General features: G+C 37.2%; 2 protein-coding genes across 4 annotated transcripts in view; one reads left to right on the forward strand and one right to left on the reverse strand.

The window, feature by feature from the left end:
• Nucleotides 1-23,317, forward strand: part of LOC126811975 (5'-nucleotidase domain-containing protein 1) — a 37,343-nt gene extending 14,026 nt beyond the window's left edge. The window contains exons 1-12 of one of the 3 annotated variants that reach the window (XM_050538070.2): nt 5,411-5,839; nt 6,734-6,825; nt 8,134-8,205; nt 8,429-8,541; nt 8,889-8,971; nt 9,177-9,270; nt 10,673-10,847; nt 13,453-13,541; nt 16,984-17,105; nt 19,592-19,768; nt 20,232-20,418; nt 22,309-23,317. In XM_050538070.2, the coding sequence (XP_050394027.2) occupies nt 5,525-5,839; nt 6,734-6,825; nt 8,134-8,205; nt 8,429-8,541; nt 8,889-8,971; nt 9,177-9,270; nt 10,673-10,847; nt 13,453-13,541; nt 16,984-17,105; nt 19,592-19,768; nt 20,232-20,418; nt 22,309-22,403 (1,614 nt within the window). In that variant the 5' untranslated portion in view covers nt 5,411-5,524 and the 3' untranslated portion in view covers nt 22,404-23,317. Of the gene's footprint in view, nt 1-5,410; nt 5,840-6,733; nt 6,826-8,133; nt 8,206-8,428; nt 8,542-8,888; nt 8,972-9,176; nt 9,271-10,672; nt 10,848-13,452; nt 13,542-16,983; nt 17,106-19,591; nt 19,769-20,231; nt 20,419-22,308 lie in introns of those variants that run through there. The other 2 variants (XM_050538072.2, XM_050538073.2) reach the window with 2 other exon arrangements.
• LOC126811979 (uncharacterized) lies at nt 2,355-4,171 on the reverse strand. The gene is made up of 2 exons (XM_050538078.2): nt 3,939-4,171; nt 2,355-3,364 (listed from the first exon to the last, which is right to left on the reverse strand). The coding sequence occupies exons 1-2, from the start codon at nt 3,982-3,984 to the stop codon at nt 2,463-2,465; spliced, it is 948 nt and encodes a 315-aa protein (XP_050394035.2). The 5' UTR covers nt 3,985-4,171; the 3' UTR covers nt 2,355-2,462.
• Nucleotides 23,318-26,433: the final 3,116 nt, after the last annotated feature.

A 26,433-nucleotide genomic window follows, 5' to 3' on the forward strand; every position in this document is an offset into this window, starting at 1 on the left:
CCCTGTAAATTATATCAACTTTTATTGGCATGTGTGAAATTTTGAACCAATTTACTGCTGCTCATTTGAACGATATATTGCACCATATTTACTGGCGGAAATGCTGCATATATTAAAGTCATATGGTGGCTGTTAGCGGCCATTCAAATGTCACCTAATTCGTCGCCTTATGAAGACGGCGACAAGTCGACAAGTCGACGAAATCAACCCGCCATATGGTGGCTGTTAGCGGCCATTCAAATGTCATCTAAATCGTCACCTTATGAAGACGGCGACAAGTCGACGAAATCAACCCGCCAATACGACAAAATAACCCGACGATCGTCGCCTTCATTTCGTCAACTTGTCGGGTCAATTCTGTCGACTTGTCACGTCAACTTATTCACAGCCCGACAAGTCGACAAGCCGACAAAATACAATTATTTCGACTTGTCGTGCGGCGACTCGTCGCCTCGGAAGTTAATCTGTGCGCATGCAAGTTATCCAATCAGCAAATGCGCAAGCTCGAGTTTGACTTCCGAGGCGACAAGTCGCCACACGACAAGTCGAAATATTTGTATTTTGTCGACTTGTCGGGTTGTGAATAAGTCGAAGGCGACAAGTCGACAGAATTGACCCAACAAGTCGACGAAATGAAGGCGACGATCATCGGGTTATTTTGTCGTGTTGACGGGTTGATTTTGTCGACTTGTCGACTTCTTCACAAGGCGACGATTTAGATTCATTTGAATGGCCGCTAACAGCCACCATAAAGTCATGCTGTATTTTAAGATGGGAGAGGTGGTGGACATTGTCGATCACGGAAGAGTTGGGGCTGGGCTTCCACGACATTGTCGATCACGGAAGAGTTGGGGCTGGGCTTCCCCTCTCCCTTTACAAAGAACATTTTGATATTTTGGCTATTTTTGGTGCATTTTCTTCAACTTGACATTAAAGATACATTCCCGGGTATAAACTGGGTGATTTGATGATATATTTGGACTAAAAACATATCCAAACTAATTAATTTATCATAATTTTGCTTCAAATCCTTCTCAAAACATTGCAATTGTCAGGGAATAGCCGGCTATAAAAAAATCGATCAAAAGAGGTCATGTTTGTGTCACGTGACACAACGGGTGCGAGGTCGGAGGCGAATTCATTTCATACACAAGACGATGCTGCCGTTATCGCTGACTATTTATTACAAATATCGAAGCCTAATGAAATTCTCGGATTATCCACTGCCAGCGTCTTTTCCCGTGATTTTTATCTCAGAAAGTGCTCCATGAGTGTTTTTCAGGAAATCCATTATTTTTCTAGTAAAATTGGATATTTCTACTTTCCATATATACAAAAAATGCATTACTTTTATTAGAAATAACCACCCGATAAATACTTTTCTGGGAACGTAGCTTTAAGCATTTAATGATCCACGTAGCCGTACACAAATTTCCCCTTTCTGTCTGCAGATTTGCTAAAAGGATGAGTGTTAGTTGTTACTTCAAATTGAAGAGTCTAGATTACGCAGCATCGTTTTTTCATTACAACCAGGTACACTAATTAGAGTGCATTAATTTGACCTTCTTGGGGTAGAAGTACATGTTCGTTCCTTTGTATTGCAGTTCAAATAGTATGAAAATATGTGAATGAGTATTCTAACATTTGGATCATTAGAGAGAGAGAGAGAGAGAAGAGAGAGAGAGAGAGAGTGAAATGGGGTTTAACATCCACTCGACAGAAACCAGGTCATTTCGGGACTAACATATTGTTTAATTTTATTTCAATAATTCGCTTGCGCGTAGGGGTCTTTAGCAGTGGGAGGAAACCGGGGGACCCGGAGAAAACCCACGAGGTTGGACAGGCGACCCTTGTCACGTACAACCGGGGATTCGAAACCACGCCAGTTGATTCACTGACAGGCTTTATGATACAGCGCGCACGTGCTAACCATTCAGCCATCCACCCCCCCTGGATCATTAGAGCACACAGATCGGTGTATCGTCAGCAGTACCGTTTGTTTTCAAATATAGTGTGGGATTCCTATACAAACTATATTGTTTGTGCATAACAATGCATTCTGCAAGCGGCAGAAAAGCAGGGTGGTAATGCGTTTTAAGTGTTCAAACTACAGTGTATTCCTAGAAATGGAGCTCTTTATCGCGTAATATCTAACTCCCCTCTAACTTCAATGTCGTTGTGTTCGTGATACTGGTAAATCTATTTTAAAACAGATTGTTTTTGATACTTTGCCTTTAACCTATAGTTCCTGGCTCCACCCAATTACCAATTACAATGCACATACATTTTAACGTATCATGATTATATTTAATTAAGACAACTACTACATTTTAAATAGCCATTTATTTTTATTTTGGAAATTTCATCTGAATTAATCTTTAGCGTATCATGATTATATTTAATTCAGACAACTACTACATTTTAAATAGCCATTTATTTTTATTTTGGAAATTTCATCTTAATTACTCTCGGACGGGGATGTTGGAAAGAGGAATGAGTTCAGCTCTTACTTCATCTCTGATAGGGATGTTAGAAAGGGGAGCCAGTTCAGCTCTTACTTCATCTCTGATAAGGATGTCGGAAAGTGGTGTAAGTTCAGCTCTCACAATCGGGATGTTAGAAAGTGGAATCATTTCAGCTCTTACTTCATTTCTGATGGGAATGTTGGAAAGAGGTGTTAGTTCAGCTCTTACTTCACCTCTGATAGGGATGTTGGAAAGAGGAGTTAGTTCAGCTCTTACTATCGGGATATTGGAAAGTGGAATCAATTCAGCTCTTACTTCATCTTTGATAAGGATGTTGGAAAGTGGCGTAAGTTCAGCTCTCACAATCGGGATGTTAGAAAGTGGAATCAATTCAGCTCTTACTTCATCTCTGATAGGGATGTTGGAAAGAGGTGTGAGTTCAGCTCTTACTATAGGAATGTTAGAAAGAGGAGTTAGTTCAGCTCTCAAGATTGGGAGGTTGGAAAGAGGTATCAGTTCAGCATTTAGGCGGATATGGTATAATTCAGCTCTTACTTCACCTCTGATAGGTATGTTGGATAGTGGTGTTAGTTCAGCTCTTACTTCTTCTCTAATGGGGATGTTGGAGAGAGGAATGAGTTCAGCTCTTACTCCATCTATTATTGGGATGTCGGAAAGCGGAATCAATTCCGCTCTTACTTCATCTCTGATAGGAATGCTGGAAAGAGGAGTGAGTTCAGCCTTTACTTCATCTCTGATTGGGATGTTGGTTAGCGGGATCAGTTCAGCTCTCACAATAGGGATATTGGATAATGGAATTAATTCAGCTCTCAGCTCCTGTCTGATAGGGATGTTGGACAGGGGAAATAACTCGGCCTTAGGATTGCTCGGAGCAGCACCTGAAAAGAGTGTCAATCACAGATATACTAGTAGTTAGAAACATTCGGCATTTAACTGTCAGAAAGGTCAAATCAGTTTAGAACAAATCAACATAAAAAATAACATGGAGACACATTGTTTGTGTTTTTAGTGACAGTAATTTTAATCCTTGCGGAAAGAGATTAGAAAAGGTCTGACCATTTATGTAATTAAAGCTTTTGCACAACCTTAATTGATAAGTTAAACTACGGAGAGGCTTCTTAAATTTTCATATTTTTATAAAAGGTTTCCCGAACACAGACCATTGAAAATTGGTTGAAAAAATTGGAGATGTTAGATTAGGCTACTTCATTTGTTGGGGGGGGGGGGGGGGGTATACGTGACAAGGAGTAGGGTCGCCTGTCCAACCTCGTGGGTTTTCTCTGGGTCCTCCGGTTTCCTCCCACTGCTAAAGACCCCTACGCGCAAGCGAATTATTGAAATAAAATTAAACCATATGTTAGTCCCGAAATGACCTACTTTATTTGTTAAATGTGCTTCTTAGTGATGATGATGGTGGACTAAATCTAAAACAAGAATGTAAAGAGTACTTACCTGAAAGGCTTGCTAGGGCAATTAATGTACAGAATATGTTCAACATCTCTACACTTTACCAACTGTAACAGACATTTTACAGCGCGTGTGTTATTTATATATAGGTATGGTGGTTGTCTTCTACCATCAAGTACCACTTGAACAGATGGTCGCTCTCGTGAATGTTTCAGACAGTTAAATTCGTTCACTTGAAAAATATTTCGACCAATACTTCAACTAAAAATTGAGTAATTATTGCGGGTGGCCCTTTGTTATAATTGCATATATCTGCTGGTTAACAAAAAGGGATTTTGCGACGTGTTTTGGCAGTTTACAGGGGTTACAAAAAATAATCATTATAAAAAAAGATATCTGTCCATCCACGCAGTTTTCTCCAACGTGGAAGTCTTGGCGTCATGTGAATTAACGGCGTGTTCTGAATTGCTGTTACAAATAACTTGATGGACAATAAACATGTCATATTGTAGTTATTGTAATTCGTATAGATAACCTATTCTAGTTAAATTGTGGGGATTGTGGGGAAGTGTTTATTATATGAATTACAATAACTCACATTTCAACACATGACTTCGTACCATCTTTTTTTTTAAATAGTAAACCTGGTATGTACAAACTATTGGCGGGGTGCCTTCTCTGGATTATTAAGGACATTATTTCAGGTCGGGCTCAAACCTCAAAGGCATTTGATTGATTATTTGTCTCGTGTGGCCCTTAAGGAATAAGACGCTCGCCAGGCCGTATATTCACCAAAACGATAGCAACGCAATAACCAAGGAACACCCTGTAATGGCCTTTAGCCATAAATATGCGGGTGGGGTGGGGTGTGACGAAGGGCTACGGTTACAAGTACGTCGAGTACTGTGCCGGATTTAGTTGAAGAGAAACCTTACGCTATTTCACTTATGCTTTTAATGGACACGTAGCCAGTTATATATTTAGTCTAAAGCCAGAGTACCAGCTCTCAGTTTTGTTTGACTACAGTTCATTTCATGTAAAACATATTCGAATAATGTTCATCATGGCATAAACTTAAATTTTAATTCGATATAATAACACATTTAATGAGATCCTATTATTTAACCTGCATTATTTTAATCACTGAGGTGAAGATATTATCTACCCTTCATTTTTTGTTCTGTGATATTCCAACAAAAATTCTAGGTAAAATTTCACTAGACAAGAGAGAGAGAGAGAGAGAGAGAGAGAGAGAGAGAGAGAGTTAAACGTCCACTCGACACAAACTAGGTCATTTTGGGACTAACACATGGTTCTATTTTATTTCGCGTAGGGGTCTTTAGCAGGAGGAAACCGGAGGACCCGGAGAAAACCCACGAGGTTGGACAGGCGACCCTACTCCTTGTTACAACCGGAATGACAGGCCTTATGATACTGCACTCTACACGCGCTAATCTCCCCCACACCCACACTAGACAAAAGATTTGTAGTCTGATCCCATGAAAGAATCATCTCCCTTTTATTGGCCGACGCGTGAGGGAGCTGTTATTGCTTTCTTGGAAAACTTCGTTTAATGATGAACTTCCCTTAAAACAATTATTGGTTTCAAAGTAAACCTCTGATTTTTTATTATGCTATGCAAGATTATTTTTCAGTCTCGAATGCTTGTGCATTTCTTTAAACAGATTCGAAATGGGGGGTTGGGAGTCACTACGAATAATTTCTCCTCGGCCTGTTTCGTAAACAAGAGTGACTTGAAACGCATGATCGAAGTGAAGGAGCACGTGTGGACAATACAGACAGCAAGACGTCAAATAAGCACAAGAATGGATAAACAGCAACAGACGCCCCGGATCGATTCATATTTCTGTCTGAACGATTACGATGCCTATGGATTCGACTTAGATCACACGCTGGCTAAATACAAATTAGTGAATGTTTTCAACGTAAATATTTAAATTTATTTTTTGCGCGATCGATTTGCCGGCACTATTACTACACTGCATACACGTGGTTAATAGTTAGGATTGCAAGTGTTGTTTTTTGAACATTACGAAGGCAGCTTTTTCTTTGTCATGTGTCTGACATGACAATAATATCTAAGAATGCTATTATGAAAGTTATTCATAAAAGAAAGAGAAAGAGCCACACACTTAATCGTTTTCTTAAAATGGTTAATTGATGTATGACTATTACTATAGGAAGCATTAATATATTTAGTCCTACAAATACCGGTAGATTGGTCAAGATTTAGCAAAGTAAAGATGTTTGTTATCTATGAACTGTCAAGCAAATATGCCCTCTTAAAGTTACAATTTCATATTTTTAAGTTATATTTTGAAAATGTATTAAAATAATTAAAGCCCTAAAATAGAAAGGGTATCTTTAAACAGTCCTACCTTGTTAAAGAATAATCCTATAATTCACTATTGCCAGTTGAGAAATTGGCAAAAATATCATTTTCAACTTCATATTCAAACGTTTGAAGATAGCTATTCCATGGTGGGGAATAGGACAACAAGGGAAGTAATTGTGTTATTATTTCCGGTGTGAAGATTTTTAAGTGTGAGAAAGATAACCTATGATCGTATAATAGTGAGTTGACAACCTATCTATTGAGTAAAAGACAGAAATAATTATGTTTTGACTTTCTTAGAAAATATGAAATTGTAACTTTAAAGATCATTATGATTATAGAAATGCAAAACATTTGCATGTTGATTATTAAGAAGCTAAACCTACTTGATTTAGGTAGAAGTATTGGATTAGAGCAATATTATATTTGAAATATGTTATGCAAATTAAATAGAGCTTATGAATAATCTTAGCTTTTTTTCCAGCTGTCTTATGATTCGATATCAAATTATTTGGTAAATGAACATGGTTACGATGCAAGAATTCAGCATGATTTACATAAATATAAAGACTTTATGTAAGTTTGGTATGCTAGATAATATAATATAATAATAATAATAATAATAATGTATATTTGTAAAGCGCCAATCCATCCACAAATGCATGGTCTAGACGCGTACTATGTACTTTATGGTCACTATTTACACACATATATCTGGATCCATTCTAGCTAAAATGCACTGGTAAATAGATGAGTTTTAAGTTTTGTTTTAAAAGATTCAAGTGATGAAGCTGTTTAAAGGTGATGGGGTAAAGGATTCCACAATATAGGTGCACTGTACTGGAATGTTCTAGAACCGAAAGTTTGTAGATTATACTTTGGAATGTGTAATAGGCACAAATCTTGTGATCTTAAGCTACGGGGTGGTACGTAATGGTTTATTGGCTCTGATAGATATGCAGGACTGGAACCATGAAGTCATCTACATGTATAAACAATACAAAGACGTTTGTAGTCAATTCTGGAACAAACTGGTAACAAGTTTAATGTAGACCTAATACTTTACTCCTCAATCTGAGCTTATGAAGTAGGCATATACTATATACATGTATCATGCAGTGTGGTATGCGGGAGAGATTTTGCTTGGGCAGTGACGCAATGGCCTACTCTTATTTTGAATTCCAACTGTCAATGGTCCTTTTCCGTACATGCCCATTCATCCATGCAAATGACAAGACATTGATATGGGGAAATCACACCAGAAAATCCAGAGGAAGCCCAAACCGCAATCTCCAGACTTGCGAGCCAGCACCATACTCACCGAGCCGCCTCCAGTCGTTGTTGTTTGTATTTCAGAGGAGAGCCAAAAAAAGCTCCCCTCAATCAATGAATTGAAAAATTCGCTCCCCTCAAAAAACTCTCCTAGTTTTCATAAGAAGGGTGATTTAGAAATTAAGGAAAGTGATCTGATATTAAGGAGAGTGATTAGTTATGTGCATGGGAAATGGTTCTAAGATCAATAACTGCAAATAATGGGGTCATTCCTGGTTTCATAAATGATAATAAACCCCCCAATGACTACATATATATATGTAAAGGAGAGCGATTTTCAGTTTTAAGGGGAGGGGAAAAAAAACTTCCCTCGGTCGACATTCAGGTGAGCGGCAGGTGCTCGAGAGCAATCACTTGCCTTAAAAAACAATGACTGCGCCTCGGCTCCTGTATGATAATATAAGTTTTGTACAAAGTTAATATGCATACTATAGGCCTACTCTGAGACGTTAAGCATGCAAAAGGTGCAAGGTTGAAATATGTAAGGCTTATAAGAACTTAACAAAAACACACTAATTTGTTTTATGTGAGTGATGTGTTCAATATTTTCAGAGCGAAAGGTTTGGTTTTAGATATTGAAAGAGGAAATATTTTAAAACTTGGAGCACAAGGTGAAATCTTGATGTAAGTAGATTTATTATCAAACATACAGTAAGTAATTTATGACTGGTGGAAGTTGTGAAAGATCAAGGAATCTGCAGTTACACTAATACTAAAATGTCAACTGATATTGAAGCATTATTCTTAGGCATTGTCCACACTATCTGTTTTCTCTGCTTACATTACAGGTATGCAGTGCTCATGCAGTGTTAATATGTAACATATTGTGTGTGACTTGTTATTCCAGGGCTAAACATGGTACCAAACCAATAAGTAAAGATAAATTAATAGATATTTATGGTAATGATCTGATGTTTGAACATTCTAAAACTATTTTAAAAACAGTTAAAAACAACAATAGTAAGTAAGACAAATTCTTATTGGTAAATAACCTGTACCCAAACTGGTACAATAGTGAATTACCTGTAGCCTGTTATTGTTAAGAATTAGTTTAGCTAAGTATACAAATTACACTAATTAACTGATTGCAACTGACTAAAGTAAATTGATTGGTGATGCCATATAGTGGCTGGTTTATTGTTTTATCAATTAGCTTTTTCAAACAGCTGCTTCCGACTGCCAACAATAATCACCCATTTAAGATCTCTAGCCAGAAATTTTAACAATGGCAATATAGAGGAATTTAAAGCTTTATATCGGTCATTAGCTACAAATGTATGTGTTAAGTATGTGAGTATTTTTTGCAGAGGACTACAGATTTTTTGAGAATTATTTCGACATCCCTGGTCTGGTAGCCATGGCACGAATTGTAGATATTTTAGATGAAAAGGTATTTCATATTTACATTTTTAACATGGAAATATTATGGGTTCATAATACTCACATAGCAGTGTTCAGAATTATGAAGGTAACTGTGGTAGTCATGTTGGACCGGAAAATCTAAAATTGACCTACGTACATGTAAGAGCACATAAATTAGAATAGATTTTCTATTCCCTCCTGTTCATTCTACTATAGAAATGTTTGATTTTCAGGGAGGTTCCGACAGTAAGAAACACTCATATCTGGAGACATGGTCTGATATAATGAAAGCCTTGATGAACACCTACACATATGAAGCTTTCAGATGTAAGTTCTATTTTCATACATTAACAATAATTTATATTGCTAAATTAGTACCCTGAAAACAAAATATTGCAATGGATAATATACTAATCAGCAAAAAAAAACGTCAGTACAATTTCAAAATCCGAGAGGCACTTTAATCAAATCATTCTAGAAAACAACTTACTAAATGGATCAAAGCGATTTTTTGTGAACAGTATGTTGACACATTAATGATTAATTCATCACAATTCCAAGACATTACGAGAAGGTTTCAAGTCTGTACACAGTCTATACATCAGTATCTGGTGTGTCCACCGCGAGTGTCAATAACAGCAGCGCAGCGTCTGTACATGGAGTGGACCAGACGATTGATGAACGCCATTGGCACCTGGAACCACAGAAAAGCCTGGTGCAATCCATCGGCTGTGTTTGGTCTTGGTACGGCGTTATTAAGTCTCCTCTAAATTTCATCCCAAAGATGTTCAATCGGGTTTAAGTCTGGACTAAGGACTGGCCAGTGCATAACGCCGACACCATTTTGCTGTAGAAAGTCCCAAGTAACTCTGGCGGTGTGGGCACGGGCGTTGTCATGCTGGAAAACGTTGTTTTGATGACATGCTAAATGTGGTATGACATGGGGTCCGAGAGCTTGATCGATGTAAAGCACTGCTGTGATGCTGCCTCCTCTTCCTGGACCAAGAATTTGGAACACCCCAGGACCCACTCTCTGGTTCAGGCCGATTCCACCCCAAACCATTATGCTTGGACCTCCCCATGAGTCTCGTTCCTTGACACATTAGTCAGAATAACGCTGGCCACGTTGATGCCATATTGTGGTCCTGCCATCTGCAGTTGATATGCAATACAGACACTCATCTGTGAACAGAACAGTTCTCCATTGCCTGTGTTGCCAGTTATGGTGTTGTTGGGCAAACTGTAGACGTCCACGTCGATGGCGAGGGGTGAGGATCGGTCAATGGTAAGGTCGATGGCGAGGGGTGAGGATCGGTCAATGGTAAGGTCTACGGCAATGGATGTTCTCTCTAGTGAGACGTCGACGCACTGTATCGGCACTGATGGGTCTTCCGTGTGTTCCCACTGTAGTGACGTGCTGTCTCAGGTGCCTGTGTGAAGGGTCTCAGCACGTGCTGTTCCACAACATGGCAGTCTTGTCGCCTTGTGGTAACCCTTGGTCTACCAGTTCAGGGGCGATCATCCGTGGTGTTGCTGGCCCAACAGTGTTGCTGAAGTCTGTAGATGGTCCGAACATTGACCTGGAAGTTATTGGCAATGGCTTGGGCAGTGTGGCCAGCGTTGAGTCTTCCAAGCGCCTGGTTCCTCTGAGCTGTCGTGAGTCGTGGCATGCTGCTGATGTCACTTTTTGGAACACAATCTTCCTCACTGCTTGTTTTTGTTTTTTTAGTGGGCACAGGTGGGTTTTTCCCTGGAATCAAGAAAAATCCAGGGAATTATGTAGAGAAATGCAGTGATGATGTAAAAACATGGTTAAAGAAGTTAAAGGAAAATAATAAATGTGTTTTTCTTGTCACAAGTTCTTATATTGATTTTTCTTCTCTTCTGTTAGAAACTATTATTGGGTAAATATATACTTAAAGATACATTCCCGGGTACAAACTGGGTGATTTGATGATATATTTGGACTAAAAACATATTCAAAGTAATCAATTTATCATAATTTTGCTGCAAATCCTTCTCAAAGTGTTGCAACTGCCCGCGTCTTTTTCCGTGATTTTTATCTCAGAAAGTGTTGTACGTCTAATTCTTCATAAAGTTTATTAAAATGTACATCAAGCGCTCATTAAAAGTCATTATTAAAAGTCCAAGTAAGGTATGCCATAAATATTGTTAATGCATTTATATTAATGATGCAATATGTAAGCTTCCTATAATAGGTCAAAAATAGATAATGAAAAATGAATGTATTGAAAATTTCATTCAAATTACTTTACTTGTAATTATGACAAGATGGGGCGTAGATTGTTTATTGTCGTAATCGAGAGCTAGCCTCTATTCGCCATTTGGTCTGTCTGTCGTCAACAATTTCTTGTGAACACTCTACAGACTACATTCATTATCTAATTGTTTTGAAATTGATATATGTTGCTTACATTAGTGAGATGAAGAATCCTATTGAATTTCAATAATTTCTGCAAATTTCTTCTGGAGTTATGGCCCTTGTTTCACTTTAGTGCTCCTTGTGAATGCTCTAACGACAAAAGTTATCCTCCAATCTGTATGACATTGATATGCATCATTTGGATTAGTGCAACAAAGAAACCTATTGAATTTCAGCAATTTCTGTTAATTACGTCTAGAGTTATGGCCCTTGTTTCACTTTGTTAAACTTTGTGAATGCTCTAATGACAAAAGTTATCCGATCTGTATGAAATTTGTATGCTATTACAGTTTTGGCCCTTGTTTCACTTTCTTGAACCTTGTGAACAGACAAAGTTATCATCTGATCTGTATGAAATTTATTTACATAATGTAAATTTGGGAAACAAAGAATCCTGTTGATTTTCAGCAATTTCCGTTAATTACTTCTAGAGTTATGGCCCTTGTTTCAGTTCGTTGAACCTTGTGGACGCTCAAACCCGAAAAGTTATCATCCAATCTGTATGAAAATCATTTAAATTAGTGAAAGAAAGAACCTTGTGAACACTTATCATCCAATCTGTATGAAATTTATATGCATTATTTCAATTAGAAAAATGAAAAAATCTGTTGACTTTCAACAGTTTCTGTAAATTACTTCCAGAGTTAAAGCCCTTGTTTCACTTTTTATAATCTTTTTTATTCTCAAACAACAACTGATCTGTAAAATCCCCCCATTACCTACAAAAACATGCGACAACCCATGTCGACCGCTCAGACGATTTACCTACTGTGGGCAACCTATCTTTAAATTATATTATTGAATGGCTATTGTGTTTCAATCCATTTAAATCTCAACCATTCAATGACCTAGAGAGTTGATTATAGGCTTGTCATGTGAATAATTGTCAAAATAATAATTTATATAACATTTGAAGCCAAAATAAAGATCTGCAATTTCTTGTGGACACTCTAGAGGCTAAAGTTAATATCTGATTGAATTTAAATTTATACACAGTGTTTATTGTCATAAGACGAAGAAGCTTATTGATTTTCAGCTATTTCCGATAATTACCGCCAGAGTTATAGCCCTTGATCACTTTGAAAAATCTTGTGGACGCTCTAAAGGCTACAGTTAATATCCAATTGACTTTAAATTTATACACAGTATTTAAGGTAATGAGACGAAGAAGCCTATTGATTTTCAATAATATCCAATGATTACTGCCAGAGTTATGGCCCACTTTGAAATATCTTGTGGACGCTCTAGAGGCTAAAGTCAATATCCGATTGACTTTAGATGTATTCACAGTATTTAAGGTCATGAGACGAAGAATCCTATTGATTTTCAACGATTTTCGATAATTACTGCCAGAGTTATGGCCCTTGATCAGTTTGAAAAAGCGTGTGGATGCTCTAGGGGCTAAAATGAATTTCCAATTGACTTAAATTTATACACAGTGTTTAAGGTCATGAGACTAAGAATCCTATAGATTTTCAACAATTTCTGATTATTACTGCTAGAGTTATAGCCCTTGATCACTTTGAAATTTTTTTTATGGATACTTTATGACCATAGTTGTCATCCGATTGATTTTATATTTATACACCGTGTTTACGGCTATATATAATCATTTCGATTGACTTTGGCTTGATACACAGAGTTTAAGGTCTTGGAACGAACAAGTATATTGATTTTTAATGAATTTTGATAACTTGAACAGCTAAATTCATGATATTAAATGTTTCGTATACTAAATGTTAGCATGGGGCAGAACTAAAAGCCAAACAAATTCTAATGATTTTCTGATAATTACTTAATGAGTTGTTACTCTTAATCAAATTTTAGTGTATTATAAATGTTTCATTACCAACAATAGAAAGAATATGCAATAACTCTTGTTGACTACTCGGACGACTTAGCTGCTGTGGGCGTATGTTTCAGTGCCTGGCAACCTATCTTTAATGTATGGTGTGATATAAAGTTTTACCAGTAATTTGCAGACAAAATGCCATCATATATATATGGGTGGAGACTTTCTTGGGGATTTTATAGTATTTTATTTACATATTCCATTTTATTTGCAGGAAAGATTGGAAGTCCTATTTTGATATCTCTGTATTTCGTGCCCGAAAACCAGCATTTTTTACCGACGGTCATCCATTTCTTAGAATAAGTGAGTTTAAATTTATGAATAATATAAATTTTTATTTATTTTGATTCAATTATATGTCATTTATTCAGGGCTAGAAATTCGTCATTTTTTGTGAGAATCTAAAAGGATTCTCTTATATGGAATCTGCGCAAATCCTCAGAATCTTAATTAATAATAATGTCTAAAAAACAAAATAGTGTTTATTGTGTGAATTTAAAACACCAAAATACAACAACAGTGATAAATATAAAACAATCAGATGGAATTTTTGGTAAATAAATAGTGTCAAAAGTGATATCCAGAAAATGACCTAACCAAAATAAGCTGATACGGCCCCATAGCATTTCTTCATAACACAATTTGTAGTCATTTGTCCATCATGTAACTAGTCACGTAACTTGCAAGAGTTTTTATTCATTTGTCGATGATAGACAAACAGCACAATGATTACGTAACTGAAATTCTGTTAGACTATGATATATATAGCCTTCAATAATATTTTAAAAATTAAACCTCTGTCAACATGTGTTTAAAATAAAAAATCATAACGGTAAACACTATTTAGAAGTTGGGGGGAGGGGAATATCCACTGTTTCTCTGTGTATTCGGTGTTCTATCAGGGGATTATATTCAATGCAAATTTAAATTTACCTAACAACTGGTCAGTGAATCCATCGATGTATGATCCAGTTATTATTTAATATCTACCGGTACCTGGAATTCACATGGACGGAGCATGTAAGTTGCGCGATTCGCAAACCATGCCAAGACCGTCTTCATTCGCCACGTGCCATTTTTTACTGAACCTATTGTGAATTATCAGCAAGCTTGTTTTGTTTTTTTACCGAATTATCAAAATCACCTTTAAATGTGCTAATTACTCAGATTATTAACCACATATGGGCGATTCTCACCAAGGTATGACTGTTGTTGGAGCCAACAAGCAAGTTGATTCACTTTTTTTTTTAACAAGTAATAATTAACCCGTTGTAATTTAGCCAAAAGTAGATTGATTTATGATACCATAGTGGCCAATACATTGTTTTACCAATCGACTAGATTAAATATCAATCGGCTATAGCTGACAAAATACAACCGATTAAGAACACTGAACCTAACTGACATTCAATAGTCGTACTCGAAAATTCTCTGATATTTTTTTTTTTTTATAAAATTATTACGCGAATCCTTGTAGATTCACAGCGTAAGCTCTTGCGTGAATTAGATTCGGAGATTCACATGAATTTCTAGCCCTGTTTATTTCATAATTTCAACTCCAAAAACCACTAGAACTCCGAAGGAGTACTGACATGTTTCGGTATGCCATGTCACATCAGGTCATGCCTTATCACTTCAACAATCAAGTTACACCATGAATTATTGTAAGATCCAATACCTATTAAAGTAGAAAAACGGTCATTTTGAACTCTTAATAAAACCGGAAGTTATACTTCATGACTGAACTTTTTTATATTAATTGTTAGTAGACATTAGGGTCATCATACATACAAAGGTTAAGGGTCATTAAAAGCTAGGTCACCATCTAGAAGGTGAAAAGTCAAACAAAATTGGAAGTGAAACCGGAAGTAAACAAATCGAAATTCAAAAATTGACTCCTTAAGAATTGTTGCCTTTTAACCCGTTAAATGCGTAGGCCTGGTCGAGGAAATCTAATTGAAGGGAGACAACTCTATTTACCGTTAGTTTTAATATGATTTTAGACTACTATCATTCGTATTCAGGAATAAAAAGGTCCAAAAATGACGTTTTTCGTCAAAATTAATTACACAATATTGGGTAGTTATCATTTTAAAAACTACACACTTAACGGGTTAAAGTAGGTTCAATACAAAAAAAAGTTTTCGAAAATCGGAATTAAATATTCCTACCAAGTTTCAACTTGATACATTAAATAGTGACACAGATATGCCACCTTGAATGTCGAAAAAATGCTGAAGAAAACTTTTGCAAATTTTTGATGTTAATATTAATAGAGCAAACTATGAAACTTGGAAAAACCATCAGTCAGGGCCCATATGGGATTCGCCCAAAGAATCCAAGAATGAAAACCTGAAGAAGATCCGTTGAGAAATAACCGAGATATGGGCAATCTGAGATTAGTTTTTGTCTCATGTTCATGTTCGTCAAAAATGACCCAATTTATATTTAATAAATAGATCTACTTTGGCAGAATGTTGGCACCATGTACAGTTTTAGCAGCAAACCCTGACTTTATTCACTGGTATAAAGTGATGACATTAATTTCCGGGGAAACTGTTACTTACTAAAATGATGTATTTTCACTCTAGAAGAACCAATTCCATAATTTGGTTATCAGTAAAACACTCGTAGTTCAAATATTGTCACTGAAAAAAAAAAGCTCTCTATATAAATATGCTCAATACGTACCGATTTTATCCACTCTCATGGGACGTTTCTGTTATAAATGAAATACGCTGTTGTCAATTCTCGATCCCTTTATTCTCCTGTTGTAAAAAGGTTTCATACTCAAGAATACTGATTAGAGTCTCTATAGAAGAAGATAAAAAAAAAATTTAGGTGGACTTTTCGAGAAATTGCATTTAAACTTGCTCGAAATAGTAAAAAAAAATGTTTTTGATTTTCAGTCTCCCTTTTGAGCTACCCCTGATATTTCTGACTGTTGTAAAAAGGTTTCATACTAAAGAATATCAATTGGACTCTCTATAGAAGAAGTTAAAAAAAAAATTAGGTAGATTTTTCGAGAAACAGGCGTCTAAATCTGAAAAAAAAACCTGTACTTTTCAAAGTCAGGTAACTTTTTTAATTTGTCATAGAAACTTGTCGCTTCAGTACCATCTGATAGACAATTCAATTGGCTATTAAACCATATAAAAAATTAACTACTGAGTAAACAACCAATTTATACATGGCATTTTGTGCACAGACACCCATTTTTCTGAATTTGGTCAAAGTTTGGATACTTTTCTTGAGTACTTCCGGTCAATAGAGAATTTCAAAAATAATTTTATACACTACTTCAGACATCCCTCTATGTTTCTAAATTCAACGTTTTTGAATTGCTATCTGCTTAGCTATGTCTCTGGCTATCCAAGAATGTAAATATCTGAAAAATCAGTTGAGAATTAAAACAATTATGGCCGATTTTCAATTTTCGTGCACATTAAATATTTTAACGCATTTCCGTTATGCACACAAATCTTGATATAGCTTTAAGCACTAACCACCACCCATTTTCCCAAGAGAAAATCAAACTTCAGATATCTATCCCTTATAGTTGCCGAGATATAGGCTCCCCCCCCCCCCCCAAAAAAAAAAAAAATTAAAAATTAATAATAATAATATAGAAGAAGAAGAATAATTTCATTTCAGTAATGACAATAGTCTTCCACCGTTTATTTCATCGTGAAAGCCTAAAAATATACATTAAAGTTGTTAATAACAGAATGTTTTCATTTACTAGATGATGATAATATAGAAAAAGAACCAGTTCAAGATTTAAAGAAAGATGGATGCTATAGCCAGGGCAATCATAAAGAATTACAGACATTTATAGCTAATATAACCAATAAAAAGCATCCTAAAGTAAGTATTCATCTACCTACGACAATTTTCATATGCCCACATAGGATATAACACTTCCTGTTTTGTATTTAGAGTGGGTTTATTGTCCATTTAGCGTCAAGTTGTTCTAATGATTCAAGCATGGTTAAATGGACAATAAACCCCTGATAAATATGAAACAGGAACATGTTTATCGATATTGTAGCTCAAATATTTAAGAATTCTCTTCGAAACTATTTAGGAAACATTTTTACATGGTCCGCCTTTTCCTGCAAGCATTGAGTCTTGAGTCGATGGTAAATGAATTATAAAAGAAAATGTTGTCAGATATCGCCAAAACAATATTTTTTGAAAGAATAGCAAATTAGTCCTATTGTCTTGTTTTGGGCCAGAGTGTCAACCATGATTAAAATATTTCCGGCCTGCTAATCGAGACGAAAGAGGCGTAACTCTTAGCAATAAGAGGACTTTGCATTGAAAGTCTTGTTATAACATTGGCAAGTTCTTAGCCTTTATTTTTTTAATTGCAGACCGTTTTCACAATTTTGTAGCTAGTTCTTGTTCAGACAATTGCAGTTTGTGATTATATCCTCAAAAATACCCTATAATATAAAACTATGTGATGTCTAGGATTCTTGCGGTTGCTATGTATACTGTTCTGACGTGTTGTCAACAAAATGTCAAACTTTCGGGCACAATTCCTGTTTCCTAGGCTTAGTTCAGCTGCAATTTTCGACTCCCTCATTATATACTATTCAAAAAAAGTAGGGGATATTTGATTTTTAAGTGTTATTAAAGTCACCTAATGAAACTGACGAAGAAACAAATGACAAAATGAAATGAAGTTCACATTCATCGATTTATTCCAAATGATCGTTAGACTAAGTAAGGCACAGACTGACCATTATAAGGGTAAAATGATACCCGGGGTCAAACAGCAAAGTTACCACAGCATCACAACCAAGTCAATAACGGGTAAATCCTCCTCTGTTTGCCAAACAAGCATTGATCCGACGTGGCATACTCCTAATGAGACGTCTAAGGTCATTTTGGTCCAGATTGTCCCATTCCTGTTGCAACGCAGCAGCAAGTTCTTGGACATTGGCAGGACGTTGTTGACGTTGACGTAACCTCTGTCCAAGCATGTCCCAGACATGCTCGATGGGGGAGAGGTCGGGACTCAGTGCTGGCCAAGGTAATGTGGTGATGTTCTGTTGTTGGAGGTAACCTGTAACGATCCTGGCCCTGTGACATCTTGCGTTGTCATCCTGGAAGATGAAACGGCGGCCATGACGTCGTGCGAACGGCACAACATGGACTGCCAAGATGATGTCCCGGTAGTACTGGCCTGTAACACGCCCTGCAACAACATGTAAAGCCGTTCTTCCAGCAACAGTGATGCCTCCCCACACCATAACAGAACCACCCCCAAATCGATCATGTCTGATGACGTTAACGTCTTGGAAGCGCTCGTTTCGATGACGCCACACCCTCCTACGTCTGTCCAAAAAATCAACAGTGAACCTTGACTCATCTGAAAACATCACATTGCTCCAGCGTCGATTATCCCAGTGTTGACGATCCCTACACCAACGACGTCTTGCCTGAATGTGATGATCTCTCAAACAAGGGATCGCGCGAGGACGTCGGGCGCGAAGGTGACCCCTATGCAGTCGATTCCGAATCGTCTGGCCACTCACTCTCACACCAGTGTCTGTTTGAAGACGAGCGCTGATCTGATTTGCTGTGATGACACGATTTCTCAAGGCCAAGGTACGGATAAATCAATCCTGGGCTTGAGTTGTCGCCCTTGGTCGACCTGAGCGTGGTCTGTCCTGTACAGATTGTGTATCACGGTATCTGGACCATAGCCTGCTTATGACAGACTGAGAAACATTCATCGTCCGCGCCACAACCGCCTGTGTTGTGCCGATCTGTAGCATGCCAAGGGCACGGAACCTTTCATTTTGGGTAAGCCGACGCATATCAAAATTTGTTTTCTGGTCACTAAAACAATTAAACTGATGTTTCCACCCTGGAATTCAATGCCACAATGACTGTAACATTCAAAGTCAGAGTCGTGCAAATCTTGGGTTGGACCCCCATGATGATCCCAAGCATCACCTGCATTCCATGCGGTAGCTACTGGTGCGTTTGGGCGTCACATGTAACTGGAAATGTTTCTTCTGTTAGGTTCTATAGTGACTTTTTTCGTAGTCATTTGCATATTTTAGTATTATGCCCCCAAAATCAAATATCCCCTACTTTTTTTGAATAGTATATTCTCAAACAATTTCTTGTGAATAATGACTTATTATCAGGCAGATCATGCTAGTCAGAATGTGATCAAAGTGTTATTCATAAAATCCCACTTGAAAGCTAGGCCAAAAAAGAAAACAAATTTGTCCATACTGTTGATTTAAGAATATGTGCACTTGGAAAGTTTTCTATAATTTGAACATATTATTTACATACTGGTTGTCTATGTTAAGACTATTTGTTTACAGGTTGTATATTTTGGAGATAATATATGTGCTGATTGTTTTCCATCCAAAAATTATGCTGATTGGGCTACCGTGTTGTTGTTAGAAGAAATGGATGCTGAAGGGTATTTGTGTTCTGATGGTACTGTGCCTGGTCATGAAAATGATGGGGAACCATCCAAAAAACGATCAAAATTTGAGGTAGAAGTTTTATTCAGAGAGTTTATAATCCATCAGAATTATCTGGTGTGTGTGACCCCCAATGTAAAATTATTTGTAGTAAATAGCTGTTGTCTCCCTTTAAATAAAGATGTCAACATATGGAGATACTCCATTTGTTAGTCCCGATCATTCGAATTTAAAAAAATTTGCAATCGAGTGACACACAATTCAGTCCCGTCACAGTTGTGTCAGTCCCGACTTCTGAGGTAGCCTGCGTGGTATTATGTTGTATTTTCACTTGTTGTCGTTGGTTGAGGTATGAGATCTTCCCTTGGCATGTGCATGTAGCACTAAATACCTGAGTCACTGTTCATAGGATTGAGAGAATTCAGTTCTGAAACGTTCAATTGATTATTTCAAAACAGTAGGAAGGACTGGGTCGTGGGGAGGGGGGGTAATATTTCAACAAGTTCATTTTTAGACTAGTCAATTATTTTTTCAGCATAGTTCATTTGTAACTCCAGAAGAAGTTGAATATTTATTGACAGAAGAATGGGGACCATTTCTCTATCATGATATAAAAGAGGATAAAAGTATAAATAATGGTTCTAGAGTAATGAACACATTTTGGGGATCAGTTATAGCGAAATATTCATGTATAGCTATTCCTAGTCTAGAATATATAGCAGGTAGGTAGGAAAAGTTGATGGAGAATCCTTATGGTACACATAAAAGAACCCTTGACAGTTGGATCGAAAAAAGAGTAGGTTGAAAAGTGCTGCCCGGGCAAAATTAAGAAGTTGTTAGTGACCCTGTTCAAGCGCTACATTTAATTTAGGAATATGTTTGTGACCTCCTCAATACTTCCATATCTTTCAATATGGTGTCCCTAGGCTGAAAAAAGATGTTTTTAGTAAGATTTGTTTATTTTGTGTCAAAATGAACTCTAACCCTTTCTAATTGACCATTGTTAGCTCTGTTCAGGTTCTGCCATTGACCTTATGAAAGCAGTTATAAACTTAGTGTGGCTTCGAAGTTTCTCAAAGTTGATTATTTATATTAAATATAGAAATATGTGGACCATATCTATTTAATATTCTGATGAGAATTGTTTCCATTCTATCTGATTCATTGTCATTTAAACATACATTATGCAAGAGCTAAATCTGCCTTTTTGCAGGTCTTTCTTTAGACCTGAAATGTTATTTAAATTATTAATTAGACATTAATTAACTTATCCAGACCATAATCAACTCTCAATGTCATCAGTAGCCTGTGATATTTACTGGATTGAAATCCTATCTGCAGCTCAACGTTCATTAATGATTAAATCAAACGAGAGCATGGCTATCGCTGCAATATACGTCCACATTCCTGCTTCAATTCATATGGTACTTTTTGAAATAAAGAAGGCTAGTTAATCCATTCAGAAATGTGGCCTTCAGATGCAAAACACAAAAAAATGGGCGTGGCTCTGCCTATGGGGTCGGTACTTGCACCAAAATTAATAGTTGCCGCCCTTAGGCTATAAGGAATACATATGCCAAGTGTGAAGATGAACCATTTAGAATTGCGGCCAGTATACAATAAACACAAAAATTTGCTGTGGCTCTGCCCAATGGAGTCGGGACATGCACCAAAATCAATAGTTCCAAGACAATCCATTAAAAATTATGGCCTGTAGGCAACACACAGACACACAAAGCAAAAATGGGTGTGGCTCAGCCACTAGGGGTTGGGCATTCACCCAAAACAATAGGATCATCCTTAGGGTGTAAGAAATATGTATGCAATGTTGCAAAAGGATCTGTAAAGAATTGCGGCCTGTAGGCGACACAAAGACACACACACAAATTGGGCGTGGCTCTGTGCCAGGGGGTCGGGCATGCACCAAAAATAATAAACGGTCATCCTTAGGGTATAAGGAATAAGTATGAAAATTTTTCAAGACGATTCATTAAGAATTGTGGGCTGTAGGCGACACACAAACACACAAAGAGAAAGTGGGCGTGGCTCTGCCACTGGGAGTCGGGCATGCACCAAAAACAATAGGAATAATCCTTAGGGTATAAGGAATAAGTATCCAAAGTTTCAAGATTATCCGTTAAGAAATGGGTCCTGTATATGACAAACAAATACAAAAAATGGGCGTGGTTTTGCTCCTGGGTGTCGGGCATGCACGAAAAACAGGGATCATCCTCAGGGTATAAGGAATAAGTATACAAAGTTTCAAGAGAATCCAATAAGAATTGTGCCCTGTAGGTGAAACACAAACATACACACACCCACAGCCACCCACTGGCATAATACATCCAAATTATGAATGTGGATGTATAAAAATTGACAATCAAGGTTATTTTTTTTTTTATCATACCGACTTTAGTAATGATGATCGAGGCTAGGCCTAAAATTCAATCGCTAAATTCTCGGTTCAGAGTGGATCAGTTTGACAGAAATTTTCAGCAAATTCCCTTTACATCATCTAGTTTTTAACTATTATAGTGAGAACTGCCAGCTCTTTATCTTACCTTACCTAATGTATCTTTAAAGATGTCAATTTGTATACAATCTGTTTACAGGTGTTCCTTTAAGCCATAAATTTCAAAAGTTTACAACAGAAGAGGGTAATACTAAAGGTTTTCACCCTGGTATTCCAAGTTCATTGTTACCTTAACTAGACGATACTGTGGTGTTCACAGACTCCTCATTAGACTGTTTTGCTAAAGGAGGAGACCCAGATCAAGAAAAGTGCTCTATCTGTGAAAAGCTCAAAGAATAATATTGTCAGTTACTTTGCCAAGGCAAACTGTAATTGATTTACAGAAATTTGATGAAAATGATATTTATATTTATCTATATGATTTGTTATAATCAAAGGTTTGTTGATATTAATTGATTTTAAAAAATCATGGTATACAATGTATAATACACATATATTTGTTAATTTTAATATATAGAGAAAATGGGCTAGTACACCTAACTAGTCATTGACTTGTTATAATATGCACAAAAGAATTACCATATTTTAAACCTTGATTTTGAATTATTGTCTTTTTTAATTAAAAAGTGAAATATACAGCTCTAACCTCTGATAAATGATTATGATGTTAATTCCCCAGAGACTTGTGTGGAAACTGAAAGATATAGTGTAATGGAATCTCGGCATCAACCAATTTCTATTTAATCCTTGAGTGGCATTTAGCGATTGAGCACAATAAAAAAAAACACAACACAAATTTATGTCATAAACAATCACTGGTTTGTATACACGTACAGCATGAAGTTTTGACAAGAGAACATTTGTAGAAACGTCGTGCTATATTTGTACAATCCAGTGTTTTTCAATTTATATTTCTCTAAATAACAGACAGCCACAGACCCAGACTGTATGGCATCAGTCACATGGTTGAAGTAATTGTTGCAATCATATTATCATTTATTTATGGTCAATATGTTAGCTTATAGATTGTCTTTGCTTTCATATTGTCTATGTGAAGTAAGTAAGTGTGCAATACTTTTAAACTTTACAAAGTAACCCGCCTTTATTAGATGATAGTCTGTTTGTAATCATTGTAGCCTTGTTGGCATTATTGATACACACTGAATAATACAGGAACATTAATATTTGTTATAAACTTGATCTTGACACTCTAGTCATTAGTTACCAGATGTTGATCTTAGTTGATATTATTAACTAGTAGAACTTGCCATCAGTAAGGTCTTATCGTCTATGTAAACCTATAAAATTAGTATAATGGAGAGAAACAACATAATATACTAAGCAGCAAAAGAAACGTCCGGTTGGTATATGACGCATTGCATAAAACTTGCCAAATGTTTTTATTGTATATTTCTGACCACATCTCCAACTTTACCAGTGCAATAAGGCTCCTTCCCAAACACAGAATTGAACCCAGGAAATGTTCTCAAAAACGCAATGTGACTTCCGAGATGGTAATGTGTTCACTATGATTTTCATGTAACTCATGCTCCACGTGCTGTTCACCGGGACCAGCCCTATAAAATGCACCCCATACCTTGTTGAATCATTCACACTGTAACGTCAGCAGCATGCCACGACTTTGATATACCAGAGGAACCAGGCGATTGGAAGACTCAAACGCTGGCCACACTGGCCAAGTTGTTGCCAAACACTTCCAGGTCGATGTTGGGACCATCTACAGGCTTCAACAACGCTTTCGGGCCACCAACACCACGGATGATCACTCCCGAATTGCTAGACCAAGGGTTACCACAAGGCGACAAGACCTTCATGTTGTGCGACAGCACGTGCAGAATCCCTTCACACAGGCATCTGAGACAGCACGTCAGACAGTGGGAACACACGGAAGACCCATCAGTACCGATACAGTGCGCGGACGTCTCACCAGAGAGAACATCAATTGCCGTAGACTTTACCGTGGACCGATCCTCACCCCTCGCCATCGACGTGAACGTCTACAGTTTACCCAACAACACCAGAACTGGCGACACGGGCAATGGAGAACTGTTCTGTTCACAGATGAGTCGGTATTGCGTATCAACTGCAGGTGGCAGGACCAGAATATGGCGTCGACGTGGCCAGCGTTATTCTGACCAATGTGTCGTGGAACGAGACTCATAGGGAGGTCCAATCATAATGGTTTGGGGTGGAATCGGTCTGAACCAGAGAGTGGGTCCTGTGGGTGTTCCAAAATCTTGTTCCAGGGAGAGGGGCGGCACCACAGCAGTGCGCTTCTAGTGTGTCGACATACTGTTCACAAAAAAATTGCTTTGATCCATTTAGTAAGTCGTTTTCTAGAAAGTGCCTCTCTGATTTTGAAATCATACTGACGTTTTTATACGCCCACATTTTCATGTGGACGTATATTGTCGTCGCCCCTGTCCGTCCGCCCGTCCACAATTGTTTGTGAAAAGTCTACAGGTCACAATTTTTATCCGATTTCAACGAAACTTGAAATATAGGTTTATCACCCTAAATTCTCGGCTCCTTTCGATATTGGCATGTATCGGACTGTAACTTCATGGATTATGGCCCCTGATTGTACGAAAAATCACGTTTTTAGCTTGTGAACACTGTAGAGGTCACAATTTTTATCCGATTTGGTTTAAACTTGAAATGTATGCTTATAACCCAAAGATCTCGGTTCCTTTCGATATTCGCGCATATCGGAACGTAACTTCCTGAATTATGGCCCCTGATTGTACGAAAAATCGCGTTTTTAGCTTGTGGACCCTTTAGAGGTCATATTTTTTTATCCGATTTAAAAAAAAACGTATTATTATATCACCGTTACACCCCAAGGACGACTGAGTTCGAATTTCGTGAAAATCGGACCAAAACTGACAGACAAAATGGCCGCCGTTCGTTCTCAAATAGCGTAAAAATATGGTATATCAAGGTTGTGGACCCTATAGAGGTCACAATTTTTATCCGATTTTGTTCAAACTGGAAATATAAGTTAATAACACAAAGATCTTGGTTTCTTTCGATATTCGCGCATATCGAATTGTAATTTCCTGAATTATGGCCCTTGATTGTAGGAAAAATCACTTTCTTTTTGGCTTGTTCTCTATCCATCTCTCGAAAATGTGGGCGTATCCTGCCTGGCAGCCGCTAGTTTTTAAAGCTAAGGGGTAATGGACATGAATTAGAAATCTGAGTACATTATGGATCTGTTTTGACAGGAAGTTAACTGCTTGTTGATGTGAATATTTAAGTGGACACAATATTTTGAAACCAAGAGATAAATGGAGTATAACGTCCATTCAACCAAAACAAGGTCATTTCGGGACTAGCTTATGGTAAACTTTATTTCTATAATTTGATTTTGAGTATGGGTCTTTAGCAGTGGGAGGGCACATAGAAAAGCCTTGAGGTTGGACAGGCGACACCACTCTGTGTCACGTAAAAGCCTGCGATCGAAACCTCACTCCTTGACTCAAGGATAGACCTTGTGATCTAAAGTGCGTGCATAGGACTACTCGAACTCGACCCCACACCCTATTCAAATTACGGTGTCATATGGGGTAACATTTAGATGAAAAGGACAACCACATTAATTAATACGTTTCTGTCATGTTCAAACAGGGTGTAGGTGTTTATGTGTAGGTGAATGCATTAATGAGCATTTTCTGTTTGGGCTAAGGAAGGTAATCAATTTGATGTGGTCAATGTTTTAGCGCCATATTTAAGTGTCTGGCAGTATTGTTAAGGTCCTTAATTGAATGATCAGGAGGGTAAGGTCTAAAAGCTAAGGCCCATTGCAGATGCATTTAGGATTAGAGCACAATCTCGTCAACATTCACGTGTCCTAACTCTATTCCGTCTTGTGACCTATGAAGAAATCTGCAATGGGCTTTAGCTTTTAGCCATTACCAAACAGGAGCGCCTGAAAATTTCTAAAAGATCATCCATAACTGTAAATCTATCAGTCTTATTTCAAGTAACTTTGATTCTACTTGAGTGATGGTGATGAAACATAATCAGTAACTTGAACTTGATTAAATTTGATGGTGAGCATATTTTCTGCTCAGGATAAGCAATTTGAATAGTAGAGACATTTGAAGACAATAACGCCCCTTGTAAATTGAGTTATAATGTTTAAATTGGTAAAGTGTTAGATGAGAATTTCCACTAACGCTATACAGAGATAGACAATTTGATTAGTTGAGACTTTGGAACACAATAACTTTTGATTTTA

This window comes from Patella vulgata, chromosome 2, assembly GCF_932274485.2.
Source record: "Patella vulgata chromosome 2, xgPatVulg1.2, whole genome shotgun sequence".
Lineage (NCBI taxonomy): Eukaryota > Metazoa > Mollusca > Gastropoda > Patellidae > Patella > Patella vulgata.

What these genes read in the sequence shown, in the direction of transcription:
- LOC126811979 (XM_050538078.2), bottom strand. Translation starts at nt 3,984, where the DNA reads ATGTTGAACATATTCTGTACATTAATTGCCCTAGCAAGCCTTTCAG. An exon ending in TGCCCTAGCAAGCCTTTCAG is followed by an intron (nt 3,365 to 3,938) that starts GTAAGTACTCTT and finishes CACTCTTTTCAG; the next exon opens with GTGCTGCTCCGAGCAATCCT.